The 18,147-nt window shown below is 40.0% G+C and overlaps 1 protein-coding gene across 3 annotated transcripts in view; it reads right to left on the reverse strand.

The window, feature by feature from the left end:
* igsf9ba (immunoglobulin superfamily, member 9Ba) overlaps positions 1 to 18,147 on the reverse strand; it is a 337,710-nt gene that overhangs the window by 83,483 nt on the left and 236,080 nt on the right. For all 3 annotated transcript variants that reach the window (XM_061973182.1, XM_061973181.2, XM_061973180.2), the window contains exons 11-12: positions 13,340 to 13,490; positions 3,317 to 3,440 (exon numbers count right to left, since the gene is read on the reverse strand). In XM_061973182.1, coding sequence (XP_061829166.1) covers positions 3,317 to 3,440; positions 13,340 to 13,490 — 275 coding nt within the window. The remainder of the gene's footprint in view (positions 1 to 3,316; positions 3,441 to 13,339; positions 13,491 to 18,147) is intronic.

The raw sequence follows: 18,147 nt of genomic DNA on the forward strand, positions 1-18,147 counted from the left end.
GACCCGTTTTCATTTTTTATTAAAAGAAAAATGATACAATTAATTAATTTTTCAAACTGAGACTCACTGACTTTGGCTCATTTTCTGTGAAGAACATATATCAGAATCATACTTGCCAACCTTGAGACCTCCGATTTCGGGAGGTGGGGGGCGGGGGCTGGGGGGCGTGGTCGGGGGTGGGGCGGGGTTAAGATATATATATTTAAGAAATACTTGACTTTCAATGAATTCTAGCTATATATATATATTTTTTTTTTATTACATATATATATATATATATATATATATATATATATATATATATATATATATATATATATATATATATATATATATATATATATATATATATATATAAAAATAAATAAAATAAATACTTGAATTTCAGTGTTCATTTATTTACACATATACACACACATAACACTCATCTACTCATTGTTGAGTTAAGGGTTGAATTATCCATCCTTTTTCTATTCTCTGTCACTATTTCAGAACACACACTATATACAAATATACATTATAAAATCAATAAGAAAACGGGAGCTCTAATTTGGGAGTCTGAATTAGGATCAGATGTTCCTATATAAACATTGCGCACTCACGTCGCTTTTTTGTATTGATTACTGCCGCTGTGCATTGGATTCATTCACAAATACAAACTACAACTCACAAACACTTTAGAGTTAGGCTCCACCATCAGAATGTGTACTTAAACTTATAAAGACCACATGGATATTATTCAGTGAGTTGATTCACCAAAACTAACCTGTTACACAGGAGGAAAAAGCACACAGGATGTTTCAATTGTTCACAGACTGGTCGCGCTCATCAGAATGACAAGACACTTCCGGTCTGCAGGTGATAGCATTCAATTGGGAAGAAACGTCTTACTGCCCCCTACTGGCCAATGTGAATACTGATAAATGTGTAATGACAGCTCCAAAAACGAATTCAAACCTCAAAATAAAATAAATAAATCAACACAAAAATGTGACACATGTGTCACATTTTTGGGTGGGTCACATATGCATGTACAGTAGATGGCAGTATTGTCCTGTTTAAAAGTGTCACAACATTGCTGTTTACGGCAGACAAACTGCTTTACAGTAGACGAATACTTGACTGCTGTTGTTGTGTGTTGTTACCACGCTTGGAGGATGTTAATGAAACTGCCTAACAATAAACACACATAAGAAACCAAGAACTCGCCCTCCATCATTAGCTGTTTATGTTGTGGGAAAGCGGACGTGTGAACAGGCTGCCAACACGTCACTCAGGTCCGCATGGAGCTGGAGGGGGTGTGGCCTCCAGCTCCGCCTGAATTTCGGGAGATTTTCGGGAGAAAATTTGTCCCGGGAGGTTTTCGGGAGAGGCGCTGAATTTCGGGAGTCTCCCGGAAAATCCGGGAGGGTTGGCAAGTATGATCAGAATACATGTTTAATGACCACACACCAGCAGTGTTGGGACTAACGTTACTGTAACGCGTTACTGTAACGCCGTTATTTTCGGCGGTAACTAGTAATCTAACGCGTTATTTTTTATATTCAGTATAACTCAGTTACTGTTACTACATGATGCGTTACTGCGTTATTTTACGTTATTTTTTATGTAGTATCGGCTAGAAACAGAAGATCTGAGTGTGTTTTATTGGAGCGCTGCGGTGTCATCCTTTTATGTCACAAGGAAAAGAAAAGGCGTGCTTTGTTTGGATGAGGGCCGGGTGGGGGCTCCCAGACTGTAGTTCAGGGGCGCAGGGGAGATGTTCCTCCAGGGCCTATATACTTCGGGGCTAACAACCTTCACTTTACCCGGAAGTGAGTCTTTACAGCTGAGGGTGAATGACGAGGCCGGCGGTTTGTTGCAACTTTGCACAAGCAGTTTTATACTTGTGAGTGTTGATGACACAACTTTGCAACAGTTGATATTCTAGTTTCAAGCATGTTTTACTCAATACAGGTCATAACATCTCAGCAACAAGCTGTAATATCTTACTGAGATCATTTAGGACCAAAACCCTTAAAACAAGTAAAACACTCTAACATAAAATCTGCTTAAAGAGAAGAATTATCTTATCAGACAGAAAATATGCAAATATCACCCTTATTTGACATATTTAATCTTACTGAGATTTCAGTTTTTGCAGTGTGAGTGCTTATTTCCCCGCCAAGTGTTTGAGCCGGCTGAGTGTGCAACAAAAGTATTGAAATATAGCAATGTTTCATTTTATGTGAATCATTTCAGGAAGTGCCTATCAAAGTACCATAATTCGGTACCCATACGTCATACTTGCCAACCTTGAGACCTCCGATTTCGGGAGGTGGGGGTTGGGGGCGTGGTCGGGGGTAGGGCGGGGCGTGGTTAAGAGGGGAGGAGTATATTGACAGCTAGAATTCACCAAGTCAAGTATTTCATACATATATATATATATATTTATTTTTTATTTATATATATATTTATTTATTTATATATATATATATATATATATATATATATATATATATATATATATATATATATATATATATATTTATTTATATATATATAGATGGATATCTACATCCTGAAAATATGCAAACAAAACTGTGTTTAGATAATTGATACTTCAAACTCGCATAAATAAATCTTAAGGAATATAACATAACTTGGCTTCTGAGAGTTTCAAAATGTAATGAATAAAATGCTAAAGTTGTTGATAAACAAGCAATTATTTTAATTATTAAATATGGTCATTTTAAATGAATTATTATGACAATTTAAAATCAATTATTTCAAATATGTTTATTTTAATGTATAATTCTATGGCTGGATGTAATAAGGAGTCACGAAAAAATACAAATAAAAATACAATTAATATTGATGTTTTTAGCAAAATATAGTAAAAATGTATTTATTTATTATTTTTTTAAATTAATAAATATATTTATTTTTAGGTAAGATAAACATAATAATACAATTTATCTCTAGTCTGGATGATTTAGTTCTTGTCACCCTGTTGTCCTCCCGTCATGAAAAAAGGCTGTCCTCACTCAGGTCCGCATGGAGCTGGAGGGGGCGTGGCTTCCAGCCCCGGCTGAAAATCGGGAGATTTTCGGGAGAATATTTGTTCCGGGAGGTTTTCGGGAGAGGCGCTGAATTTCGGGAGTCTCCCGGAAAATTCGGGAGGGTTGGCAAGTATGCCATACGTACTGTATCTATAATACAGCGGATTGATGACCTCCTTTGAAAAATGAAAAGCTCTCTCCCAGTCGTGACCACAAGTGGAATTAATACCCACCCCACAGCATCTTCTCAGCATGAATGAAAACAAGGCACTCACACTGGGCCGTACCACACGGAAAACGTCTGCTCGAAGCCGCCGTCGTAGCCCGGCTCCCAGGACACGTTGGCGGAGGTCGTCGAGGGCAAAACGTGGATGTTCCCGGGAGAATGTGGGCTGGTGCCTGAGTGGATCACACAAACCAAGAGGAAGGAAATATGAGCTCCCAATTTTAACTAGAAACCCAGCGCGTGCGGTATGAACGCTCAAAACATTAGAGTTGTTTGGTGTCTTCACGGAGTGACCACCTGGATGAGGTCACCTCACGTAGCCCCGCCCACCTCGCACCTGTGCAGGACGGAGGGGAGGGACCTGAGACCTCGGAGCGTGTCACACGGTCACGCCCAAATTGGCTCGGCTCAAAACTCACTCTTTGCATGAAGTACACCTGCACACTCCTGACTAGTATTATCTTTGTCAAAGCAGTAAGGGTGTAACGGTACACAAAAATTTCGGTTCGGTACGTACCTCCGTTTAGAGGTCACGGTTCGGTTCATTTTCGGTACAGTCAGAAAACAACAAAATATAAATATTTTGGTTATTTATTTACCACATTTGTAATCAATGGCTTTATCCTTTTAACATTGCTTTAAAATAGCTCTGTAGCTACTTAAAGGCCTACTGAAATGCGATGTTCTTATTTAAACGGGGATAGCAGGTCCATTCTATGTGTCATACTTGATCATTTCGCGATATTGCCATATTTTTGCTGAAAGGATTTAGTAGAGATCATCGACGATAAAGTTCGCAACTTTTGGTCGCTGATAAAAAAGCCTTGCCTGTAGCGGAAGTAGCAGACGAGTAGCGTGACGTCACAGGTTGTGGAGCTCCTCACATCTGCACATTGTTTACAATCATGGCCACCAGCAGCGAGAGCGATTCGGACCGAGAAAGCGACGATTTCCCCATTAATTTGAACGAGGATGAAAGATTCGTGGATGAGGAAAGTGAGAGTGAAGGACTAGAGGGCAGTGGGAGCTGTGAGAGGCGGGTGGGACCTGATATTCAGCTGGGAATGACTAAAACAGTAAATAAACACAAGACTCTATTAGCCACAACACAACCAGGCTTATATTTAATATGCCACAAATTAATCCCGCATAACAAACACCTCCCCCCTCCCGTCCATATAACCCGCCAATACAACTCAAACACCTGCACAACACACTCAATCCCACAGCCCAAAGTACCGTTCACCTCCCCAAAGTTCATACAGCACATATATTTCCCCAAAGTCCCCAAAGTTACGTACGTGATAGCACATAGCGGCACGCACGTACGGGCAAGCGATCAAATGTTTGGAAGCCGCAGCTGCATGCGTACTCACGGTACCGCGTCTGCATATCCAACTCAAAGTCCTCCTGGTAAGAGTCTCTGTTGTCCCAGTTCTCCACAGGCCAATGGTAAAGCTTGACTGTCATCTTACGGGAATGTAAACAATGAAACACCGGCTGTGTTTGCGTTGCTGCAGTCGGCCGCAATACACCGCTTCCCATCTACAGCTGTCTTCTTTGCTGTCTCCATTGTTCATTGAACAAATTGCAAAAGATTCACCAACACAGATGTCCAGAATACTGTGGAATTTTGCGATGAAAACAGACGACTTAATAGCTGGCCACCATGCTATCATGCGCTGACGTCATCATACCGAGACGTTTTCAGCAGGATATTTCGCGCAAAATTTAAAATTCTAACCCGGCCGTATTGGCATGTGTTGCAATGTTAAGATTTCATCATTGATATATAAACTATCAGACTGCGTGGTCGGTAGTAGTGGGTTTCAGTAGGCCTTTAATATGTCCGTGTGTATTCCGTCCTACGTGTCTGTGTCCGTGACGTAAACAAGTTGACAGATAGTTAACATGAAGATCCCAAGGAAAGGGAAGAAAGAGTCCAGGCTTTTTATCTTTAAGAAGCTTCAGTGGTTTTCACAAAGAATGCACTTTTCCTTCCTTCTTGTCTAATTGGTCATTTCTTTCCTTGTTTCCCTTTTGTTTTTGTTATCTTCTCTTTAGGGATGATACTCGAAACCGGTTTTCCCGGTTGTTCGATAAGAAAAGAACCGAATCCTCGGACTCGAATCCCTTTTTGAGAACCGGTACCCGTTATCGAGACCACTATAGTAAAGAAAAAGACTTGGTTCTTTATTCGAATCCCTGGGAACGAATCCCGTCCCGACCAGAAATGCCCTTTGAGACATCGCAAGAAATGACGTCACGTAGCTCAGTCATTAGGCGCAGATAGCGAAAGCAGGAAAAACAATGGACCGGAAAAAGCGCTCCAAGGTGTAATAAAGTTCAAAACAAAAGGTATAATCCAATGAATAACTTTACTGAGAGATTTGAGCAGGGTACAAACACATGACCAACACTTTTACGACCAAGCGGAAACATAGCAACCAGGCTAGCAACGCACCTCCTTTACGGCAGCTGTCGCAACGTTCTTAAAGCAACCGCAGCACATACATATATATATACTACATATCTCCCTTTTTTAACTTTTGTTTTTCTTTCCTTGTAAACAAAACAATATCACACTGTTTATGTGTTGTCTGTCTAATTATAAATAATGCAGACGAGGCGTGTTGGCTGAGTTCTTGACGTTTACTTTCACAGCGTGCTCATAACCTCATTCTTAGCTGCCGGCTGGCGAGATGCAACAACACTTTTCGGGGCTTCGGCACATGCTCGTCACTCCCGTTGCATGCTGGGTAGTGTAGTTGTTATATTCCCTAGCTCAGGGGTTGGCAACCCGCGGCTCTTTGATCGCTCTGATGCGGCTCAGCTGCATACTTGCCGACCCTCCCAATTTTCCCGGGAGATTTCCGGATTTCAGTGCCTCTCGCAGAAACTCCTGGGATTAATATTCTTCGATTTTCACCCTAACAATAATAATAGGGGCGTGCCATGATGGTACAGCATTCAGCGCCTTCTACAATCTGTACAAACAGCGTGCCAGCCCAGCCTTTTGTTGTATGCATTTTCTACTTAAACACGTGAGTCACAGCAAGGCATACTTGGTCAACAGCCACACAGGTTACACTGACGGTGGCCATATAAAACAACTTTAACACTCTTACTAATAATGCGCCACACTTTGAACCAAAACCAAACAAGAATGACAAACACATTTCGGGAGAACATCTGCACCTTAACACAACATAAACACAACAGAACAAATACCCAGAATCCCATGCAGCCCTGACTCTTCCGGGTTGACAAGTATGTCACTGTCAAGCGCCATACATACAAAACTCGAGACCTTTGGTTTAAACATAGCACAAAGCAACAAAAAAAAATTTGTATGCAGTGTTATTTCATTTAAAATTTCGAAAGATTTTTGTGGCTCCCATTGATTTCTTTGATTTGTGAAACTGGTCAAAATGGCTCTTTGACTGGTAAAGGTTGCCGACCCCTGCCCTAGCTCATAACATCACATCTTCCCCCCTATAAAGAAATAATGTTAACTAAAGTGCATTTCTTTTTTTAGCTTGAACTTTTCATTTTTTAACATTGTAACCACATTTGCAAACAACTTTTCTCTTCATAGAATTTTCTTTCAATAAAGAAATAAAGTGCAAAAATGTCAAAGCATCATAACAAACAGTTATGTCAAATAGCAGCAGAAGTGCACTTTTTGGAGAGCTGTATTACAGTATTTTCAGTTTTGTGCCAAAGGGACTGATTTTATTTAACACTATATTATTATTTATACACCTATAGTGATTTTTGTGTTACTGTATATATTTGTTTTTCTGAAAAATCCCACTTAATATACTTTGGGTAACAACAGTCAATATTTTTTTTTTTTTTTTTTTTTTTTTAGGGGGGTAACAGTCAATATTTATTTATTTATTAGATTTTATTTTTTTCTTATATAATAAAAGTGAGCTTTTGTTAAACCAAAAATTGTGTTTTTTTTTTCCATATACAACAACCTATCTGGACTCGATAAGAGAATCGATAAAGAATCGGTTCGATAAGAGGATTCGATAATAGGCTCGAACGCGATAATTTCTTATCAAACATCATCCCTACTTCTCTTCTTTATTTATTTGCAAAACTGTATAAAGAGACACAAAATATATGTCAAATAAACACTACTAAGTAACTACATTTCTATAAATGTTTGCTGTATAACATGTTTGCACACACAGCCCATACAATAGCATGTAAACAGTGTTCATAAAGTGATGTAAATAGCCCATGTAACACTCAAAGCCACACATAAATAAGATTTACATATGGAATGGTTGCAAACAACACAGGATAATATACAAACCCCGTTTCCATATGAGTTGGGAAATTGTGTTAGATGTAAATATAAACGGAATACAATGATTTGCAAATCCTTTTCAACCCATATTCAGTTGAATATGCTACAAAGACAACATATTTGATGTTCAAACTGATAAACATTTTTTTTTTTGCAAATAATCATTAACTTTAGAATTTGAAGCCAGCAACACGTGACAAAGAAGTTGGGAAAGGTGGCAATAAATACTGATAAAGTTGAGGAATGCTCATCAAACACTTATTTGGAACATCCCACAGGTGTGCAGGCTAATTGGGAACAGGTGGGTGCCATGATTGGGTATAAAAGCAGCTTCCATGAAATGCTCAGTCATTCACAAACAAGGATGGGGCGAGGGTCACCACTTTGTCAACAAATGTGTGAGCAAATTGTTGAACAGTTTAAGAAAAACCTTTCTCAACCAGCTATTGCAAGGAATTTAGGGATTTCGCCATCTACGGTCCGTAATATCATCAAAGGGTTCAGAGAATCTGGAGAAATCACTGCACGTAAGCAGCTAAGCCCGTGACCTTCCATCCCTCAGGCTGTACTGCATCAACAAGCGACATCAGTGTGTAAAGGATATCACCACATGGGCTCAGGAACACTTCAGAAACCCACTGTCAGTAACTACAGTTGGTCGCTACATCTGTAAGTGCAAGTTAAAACTCTCCTATGCAAGGCGAAAACCGTTTGTCAACAACACCCAGAAACGCCGTCGGCTTCGCTGGGCCTGAGCTCATCTATGATGGACTGATACAAAGTGGAAAAGTGTTCTGTGGTCTGACGAGTCCACATTTCAAATTGTTTTTGGAAACTGTGGACGGAAAAGAGGAAAAGAACCATCCGGATTGTTATAGGCGCAAAGTTGAAAAGCCAGCATCTGTGATGGTATGGGGGTGTATTAGTGCCCAAGACATGGGTAACTTACACATCTGTGAAGGCGCCATTAATGCTGAAAGGTACATACAGGTTTTGGAGCAACATATGTTGCCATCCAAGCAACGTTACCATGGACGCCCCTGCTTATTTCAGCAAGACAATGCCAAGCCACGTGTTACATCAACGTGGCTTCATAGTAAAAGAGTGCGGGTACTAGACTGGCCTGCCTGTAGTCCAGACCTGTCTCTCATTGAAAATGTGTGGCGCATTATGAAGCCTAAAATAGCACAACGGAGACCCCCGGACTGTTGAACAACTTAAGCTGTACATCAAGCAAGAATGGGAAAGAATTCCACCTGAGAAGCTTCAAAAATGTGTCTCCTCAGTTCCCAAACCTTTACTGAGTGTTGTTAAAAGGAAAGGCCATGTAACACAGTGGTGAACATGCCCTTTCCCAACTACTTTGGCACGTGTTGCAGCCATAAAATTCTAAGTTAATTATTATTTGCAAAAAATAATAACATTTTCTGAGTTTGAACATCAAATATGTTGTCTTTGTAGTGCATTCAATTGAATATGGGTTGAAAATGATTTGCAAATCATTGTATTCCATTTATATTTACATCTAACACAATTTCCCAACTCATATGGAAACGAGGGTTTGTATATTATCTACTGAGGAAGAAAGACACAAACATTGCACCCTCCCTTAGAGGAGTGAGCTAGCAGCAAAGAAGCTACATGCTAAGTAGCAACAAGCTATCGTCGCATAGTACTATTTCTACATTTACACGCGCACACAGCGTCTTCATGTTACTCATAAAACAGAGACAGGACTTACAGACAATGTTTCCAAGGCACTTTGTGGGAAGAAACAACAAACTTGGAGCGCTGAAACACATAAATCTGTCTCGTGTGTAAACCAGTGAGCGTCTGACTGTCGCGCAGAGACTACAGGAAGCTAGAGGAGGGAGGAACTCGCCTTCAAAATAAAGGTCTCTTCTCATTACCTGATAATGTTACGTCACAGTGTGGAAACTCGTTCGGTGCACCTCCGTTCCTAACCGAACCGCCCCTACATACTTGCCAACCTTGAGACCTCCGATTTCGGGAGGTGGGGGGGGGGGGGGGGGGGGCGTGGTTGAGGGCGCGGGCGTGGTTAAGAGGGGAGGAGTATATTGACAGCTAGAATTCACCAAGTCAAGTATTTCAAACATATATATATATATATATATATATATATATACATATACATATATATATATATATACACATATATATACATATACATATATATATATATATATACATACATATATATATATATATATATATATACATACATATATATATATATATATATATATATATATATATATATATATATATATATATATATATATATATATATATATATATATATATATATATATATATATATATATCTACATCCTGAAAATATGCAAACAAAACTGTGTTTAGATCATTGATACTTCAAACTTGCATAAATAAATCTTAAGGAATATAACATAACTTGGCTTCTGAGAGCTTCAAAATGTGATGAATAAAATGCTAAAGTTGTTGATAAACAAGCAATTATTTTAATAATTATATATGGTCATTTTAAATGAATTATTATGATCATTTAATTATTAATTATTTCCAATATGTTTATTTTAATGTATAATTCTATGGCTGGATGTAATAAGGAGTCAGAAAAAATACAAATAAAAATACAATTAATTTTGATGTTTTTAGCAAAATATAGTAAAAATGTATTTAGTTTTTTAATAAAAAATTAATAAATATATTTATTTTTAGGTAAGATAAACATAATAATACAATGTATCTCTAGTCTGGATGATTTAGTTCTTGTCACCCTGTGGTCCTCCCGTCATAAAAAAAAAAGGCTGTCCTCACTCAGATCCGCATGGAGATGGAGGGGGCGTGGCCTCCAGCTCCGGCTGAAAATCGGGAGATTTTCGGGAGAATATTTGTCCCGGGAGGTTTGCGGGAGAGGCGCTGAATTTCGGGAGTCTCCCGGAAAATTCGGGAGGGTTGGCAAGTATGCCCCCGTACCAAAACGGTTCAATACAAACACACGTACCGTTACACCCTTACAAAGCAGACTTCTTTGCACATCTTATTATGCTGTGCAGGTGTACCTAATCATTTAGACCAGGGGTGGGCAATTAATTTTTACCGGGGGCGCATGAGCAACCCGAGCACTGCTGGAGGGCCACACCGACAATACCTTTAATTTCTGTAAAGAAATACTTGGCAGTCCATGTCTTGTTGAAAACACGCCATTCCTCATCAACTTTTCTCTTTTTAGCGTCTCGGGGGTAACCGGACATCACTTGTCGCTGTGCACCTTCACTCACAGGTTACACACGAACATACGCCCATAAATAACACTTTTCAAAATAAAAGCAGCACAGTTGTATTGCACGCACGACATAGATGTTTTTTAAATTTATTTTGTAATTTGTGATTGCAGCTGTTCACATTCACTCACAATCGCGCACGAGCATACGTCCACACGGAAGTGATACAAATAACGCTTTTCAAAACAAAAGCAGCACCGTTGTATTGCACACTCGAGATAGCTACTTTTTTAAATTTATTTTGTAATTTATGATTGGCCTCACGCGGGCCGGACAGGGACGCAGCATGACCAGGTCTGATTTAGACAGTTCATATATCGTATTTTCCGGACCATAGTTGCACCGGACTTCCTTGTGGTCTACATAACATGTGATGGTGGTTCTTTGGTCAAAATGTTGCATAGATGATGTTTTACACATCATCTTCAAGTTGCTTTCTGACAGTCTCTTCAGGATGCGCCGTTTTATGGGCGGGTCTTATTCACGTGGCTCACCTTCGACAGCGTCTTCTCCCCGTCATCTTTGTTGTAGCGGTGTAGCGTGCAAGGACGGGAGTGGAAGAAGTGTCAAAAGATGGAGCTAACTGTTTTAATGACATTCAGACTTTACTTCAATCAATAACGGAGCAGCATCTCCTCATCCGGAAACAACAACAACAACGCCGGAAAAGTGTCCCGTGAAAAACCGTCCGACCAAAACTGTAATAACTAAAGTTCCTTGGGTGAATAATGTAAACTCACTACACCGGTATGTTTTAGCGCTTTCATGGCGAGTTTATTGACGGATATAAGTAAGAACTTTACACTACTTTATATTAGAAATGGCAACAGTGGAGGATGAATGTCCCATAACAAGAAGATAGAGAAAAAGAAGAAGCTTATCGCCACGGACTACAAAGGCGGATGCGCGCACATTTTCAGGACTTATGCAGATCCCAAATACAGATCAGCAGGTACCAGAAGGTAAGAAAAGTTGCTTTTGCATAATATAGTGAAACAAAACGCCAGATAATATGTCTTACCTTATACACACACCATATTAATACTCCTATGTTGAAGCACAGTACAATCCATCAAGCGGTGTGGCTTCATAACTTACCAAAGTCCTACTAAAACATTTTGATGGATTTTTGAGCACCGTGTGTAATGTTCTATATTTTTAATGGAACATATAAAATGTTGGTGTTGTTTACTTGAGTCGTATTGCAGTGTACACGTATCTCTTGTGTTTGACTGCCATCATATTGCAGTCTAAACGTATCTCTTATGTGTGACACTTATCATTTCACCATGTACCAAATAAAATACAGTAGCTTCGAGGTCGGTAAGCACAACCAAAATTATTCCGTACATTTGGCAATGTCGAGTTTTGAGAAAATGAAATGATTTTAAGTGCGCCATATAGTGAACATATAGATTTTTGAGCGCCGTGTGTAATGTTCTATATTTTCAAAGGAACATATAAAATGTTGGTGTTGTTTACTTGAGTCATATTGCAGTCTACACAAATTAAAGTACATTTACAAATGTACTTTTTTTTTTTTTTTGTAAAATATTTGTTTCCTTGTCTTTTATATTGTTCCATCCATCCATTTTCTACCGCTTTTCCCTTTCGGGGTCGCGTTTGTTTTAAATATTTATTTATTTTGTTTTTATTCAGTCATTGGTGGCGCTAAGGATAGTATTTGGATCTTATTTTTAATATTTTTGTGCAGCACCATTGTTAACATTTTTGTTGATGAAATGTGCTATATAAATAAAGTGGATTGGATTACACGTATCTCTTATGTGTGACTGCCATCTACTGGTCACACTTGTCATTATACCGTGTACCATATAAAATAGCTTCAAGGTCGGTAAGCGCAACCAAAATTATTCCATAAATTAGGCACACTGGGTTATAAGGCGCACTGTCGAGTTTTGAGAAAACGAAAGGATTTTAAGTGCGCCTTATAGTCTGAAAAATACGGTATGTTTATTGTACACAATTTAGAACAGAAAGTATTTAGCAACATCATTTGTTGTAGGGACTAATGAATAATAATCCATCCATCCATTCTCTACTGCTTGTCCCTCTCAGGGGTTGCTGGAGTGTTGTGGTTATTGAAAGGCAAAGTCACTGTATTTAGTCAAATTATTTTGATGTTTGAGGCTGCGGACTTCCGATCCACGGCGTATGAAAGATGTCCTTGGTCCAGGGAGTGGTCAGACAAAAGCTCCTCTGACAAGTGTTTGGCAATGAGCGCCACGCTGTGATTACACACCCAGCCTCCAAATTAAGCTTATAAAGCTATTACAGAGAAGATTAAATGAAATTTTAATGACGCCCGTGGCCAAATTGGATAGAGGCGAGAAGATTAAGAGATGTGTACTTGCTCGCTCTACATGGGGAGCACACAAACCGCGCGGCAGAGTGAAGTGGAAAATTAAAATGGTGAGAGAAATGTGACGGCTACTTGTACCAATGACCAGGATCCTGGTGCTGGCAGTGATGCTCGTGACCACGTTGGTGGCGACACACTCCCACTCGCCGTGGTCTTCCTTGCTGAGGGACACAAACTGTAAGCTGCCGCTGGGGAGGATGTTGTGCTTGCTCCTGCTTGGCTTCCCCACCTTGGACACACAACCATTACTATTAGTGCTTTCTACGTACAGGAGCCACAAAACTTGTACAAACCCCGTTTCCATATGAGTTGGGAAATTGTGTTAGATGTAAATATAAACGGAATACAATGATTTGCAAATCCTTTTCAACCCATATTCAATTGAATGCACTACAAAGACAACATATTTGATGTTCAAACTCATTTTTGCAAATAATAATTAACTTAGAATTTCATGGCTGCAACACGTGCCAAAGTAGTTGGGAAAGGGCATGTTCACCACTGTGTTACATGGCCTTTCCTTTTAACAACACTCAGTAAACGTTTGGGAACTGAGGAGACACATTTTTGAAGCTTCTCAGGTGGAATTCTTTCCCATTCTTGCTTGATGTACAGCTTAAGTTGTTCAACAGTCCGGGGGTCTCCGTTGTGGTATTTTAGGCTTCAAAATGCGCCACACATTTTCAATGGGAGACAGGTCTGGACTGCAGGCGGGCCAGGAAAGTACCCGCACTCTTTTACTATGAAGCCACGTTGATGTAACACGTGGCTTGGCATTGTCTTGCTGAAATAAGCAGGGGCGTCCATGGTAACGTTGCTTGGATGGCAACATATGTTGCTCCAAAACCTGTATGTACCTTTCAGCATTAATGGCGCCTTCACAGATGTGTAAGTTACCCATGTCTTGGGCACTAATACACCCCCATACCATCACACATGCTGGCTTTCCAACTTTGCGCCTAAAACAATCCGGATGGTTCTTTTCCTCTTTGGTCCGGAGGACACGACGTGCACAGTTTCCAAAAACAATTTGAAATGTGGACTCGTCAGACCACAGAACACTTGTCCACTTTGTATCAGTCCATCTTAGATGAGCTCAGCCCCAGAGAAGCCAACGGCGTTTCTGGGTGTTGTTGATAAACGGTTTTCGCCTTGCATAGGAGAGTTTTAACTTGCACTTACAGATGTAGCGACCAACTGTAGTTACTGACAGTGGGTTTCTGAAGTGTTCCTGAGCCCATGTGGTGATATCCTTTACACACTGATGTCGCTTGTTGATGCAGTATGGCCTGAGGGATGGAAGGTCACGTGCTTAGCTGCTTACGTGCAGTGATTTCTCCAGATTCTCTGAACCCTTTGATGATATTACAGACTGTAGATGGTGAAAACCCTAAATTTCTTGCAATAGCTGGTTGAGAAAGGTTTTTCTTAAACTGTTCAACAATTTGCTCACGCATTTGTTGACAAAGTGGTGACCCTCGCCCCATCCTTGTTTGTGAATGACTGAGCATTTCATGGAATCTACTTTTATACCCAATCATGGCACCCACCTGTTCCCAATTAGCCTGCACACCTGTGGGATGTTCCAAATAAGTGTTTGATGAGCATTCCTCAACTTTATCAGTATTTATTGCCACCTTTCCCAACTTCTTTGTCACGTGTTGCTGGCATCAAATTCTAAAGTTAATGATTATTTGCAAAAAAAAAAAAATGTTTATGAGTTTGAACATCAAATATGTTGTCTTTGTAGCATATTCAACTGAATATGGGTTGAAAATGATTTGCAAATAATTGTATTCCGTTTATATTTACATATAACACAATTTCCCAACTCATATGGAAACGGGGTTTGTACTTAGAACATACAGTACAGGCCAAAAGTTTGGACACACCTTCCCATTCAATGCATTTTCTTAATTTTCACGACTATTTACATTGTAGATTTGTCACTGAAGGCATCAAACTATGAATGAACACACATGGACTACAGGGAGGAGGTGAAACAAAACATCTGGTTGACTGGTGCAGAACCGACAACCTGGTCCTGAACGTCAACAAAACCAAGGAGATAGTCGTCGACTTCAAGACACTCCACTCTTCATCAACGGCACAGCAGTGGAGATAGTAAGCAGCACCAAGTTCCCGGGGGTCATACTTGCCAACCCTCGCGATTTTCCCGGGAGACTCCCGGATTTCAGTGCCCCTCCCGAAAATCTCCCGGGGCAACCATTCTCCCGATTTCCACCCGGACAACAACATTGGGGGCGTGCCTTTAAGACACTGCCTTTAACGTCCTCTCTCACCTGGGGCGGTGTAGCTCGGTTGGTAGAGTGGCCGTTCCAGCAACTTGAGGGTTGCGGGTTCGATCCCCGCTTCCGCCATCCTAGTCACTGCCGTTGTGTCCTTGGGCAAGACACTTTACCCACCTGCTCCCAGTGCCACCCACACTGCTTTAAATGTAACTTAGATATTGGGTTTCACTATGTAAAGCGCTTTGAGTCACTAGAGAAAAAGCGCTATATAAATATAATTCACTTCACTTCACCTGAAAAATTCACCCCTTCACAGCCGCATGCTGTCCAGGCGTCCGCTTTTCCTCCATATAAACAGCGTGCCGGCCTAGTCACATAATAATGTAGCGTTGGACGGGTTTAACAATGGTCTTTACTCAAAGATGTCAAGAAATGCAGATACATTGCATCTTTTAACTGATTTAATGATAACGCAAGGCATACTTGGTCAACAGCCATACAGGTCACACTGAAGGTGGCCGTATAAACAACGTTAACACTGTTACAAATACGCGCCACACTGTGAACCCACACCAAACAAGAACGACAAACACATTTCGGGAGAACATCCGCACCGTAACACAACATAAACACAACAGAACAAATACCCAGAATCCCTTGCAGCACTAACTCTTCCGGGACGCTACGATAACATCGACGGCTTTTGGAGCTCAGTGCACAACCGCACGCACAACAAGAAGGAGACGAAGCAGAAGAACGAAGAAGAGACATGGCGACGACGAGTAAGAAGAAGAAGTACGCTTGCAAGTTCCAAAATGATTGGAAAAAAAGAATTTCATTTCATCCAGAAAAGCTGGGAGGTGAACCCCCAAACAACACACAATATATTTATTTGCAATAAATATATGTGCAATATATATATATATATATATATATATATATATATATATATATATATATATATATATATATATATATATATATATATATATATATATATATATATATATATATATATGTCTTAATAAGGTTATCCAAAAAATAGTGCTCGATACCGTAGTAGAGCGCAATATATGTATGTGTGGGAAAAAAAATCACAAGACTATTTCATCTCTACAGGCCTGTTTCATGAGGGGTTCCCTCAATCATCAGGAGATTTTAATGGGAGCATTCACATACCATGGTTTATATAGGGCACAGAGTGGGTGGGTACAGGCTGGCGTAGGGGCGTGGTGATTGGCTCATGTGTTACCTAGGAGGTGTTTCCGTCTGTGGCGGCATGCTGATACAATTTCGCTGCGCTTGTTGAGGGATGACAGGTCTGGACGGTAAATAATAAACAGTTTCTCTTTCAAGCATAGGTTGCATCTTTTATTACCACTATTGTAAGGTGTGCTGGATGCAAGAATTTGCCATGTTATTGAATATTCAACATTATTGTCTTTGAGGTCCCAAATGTGTTTGCTGAGTTCTGTGGTATTCCGCAGGTTTTGGTTCCTGAAAGAAGCCTTGTGATTGTTCCATCTGGTTTTAAACTCTCCCTCGGTTAATCCTACATATGTGTCGGATGTGTTAATGTCCTTGCGTGTTACCTTAGATTGGTAAACAACTGATGTTTGTAAGCATCCCCCGTTGAGAGGGCAATCAGGTTTCTTGCGGCAGTTGCAGCCTTTGTTGGTTTTGGGGTCGCTCTGTCCGGGGGTCGAAACTGTTTATTATATACCGTCCAGACCTGTCATCCCTCAACAAGCGCAGCGAAATTGTATCAGCATGCCGCCACAGACGGAAACACCTCCTAGGTAACACATGAGCCAATCACCACGCCCCTACGCCAGCCTGTACCCACCCACTCTGTGCCCTATATAAACCATGGTATGTGAATGCTCCCATTAAAATCTCCTGATGATTGAGGGAACCCTTCATGAAACAGGCCTGTAGAGATGAAGTAGTCTTGTGATTTTTTTTTCCCACACATACATATATATATATATATATATATATATATATATATCAAATATATTTGCAATATATTTATCTTTTGCAAGATAAATATATTGCAAAAGTGCAATAAATGTATCTGTACAGTAATCTATGTATTTATATCTGCACCTTATTGCTCTTTTATCCTGCACTACAACGAGTTTATGCAACGACATTTCGTTCTTATCTGGACTGTAAAGTTCAAATTTGACTGACAATAAAAGGAAGTCCCTCTTTAAGTCTCTATGTGGAGTTATGTACTTCACAAAAAAAAAGGTGAAATAACTGAAAACATGTTTTATATTCTAGTTTCTTCAAAATAGCCACCCTTTGCTCTGATTACTGCCTTGCACACTCTTGGCGTTCTCTCCATGAGCTTCAAGAGGTGGTCACCTGAAAGGGTTTTCACTTCACAGGTGTGATTGAAGCTCATGGAGAGAATGCCAAGAGTGTGCAAAGCAGTAATCGGAGCAAAAGGTGGTTATTTTGAAGAAACTAGAATATAAAATGTCAGAATAATTGTATGTAAGTTATCACACAACTTGTGTTCCCATGAGTTCAGGCTGCCCTGCGAGAAGACAAAAGCCGTCTTTGTTCTTATCAAGCAAAAGGCCAACCGCTTGTAAAACTCCAATGTGTGCGCTGGGATGCGAC

This window comes from Nerophis lumbriciformis, linkage group LG17 (assembly GCF_033978685.3).
Source record: "Nerophis lumbriciformis linkage group LG17, RoL_Nlum_v2.1, whole genome shotgun sequence".
Classification (NCBI taxonomy): Eukaryota; Metazoa; Chordata; class Actinopteri; order Syngnathiformes; family Syngnathidae; genus Nerophis; species Nerophis lumbriciformis.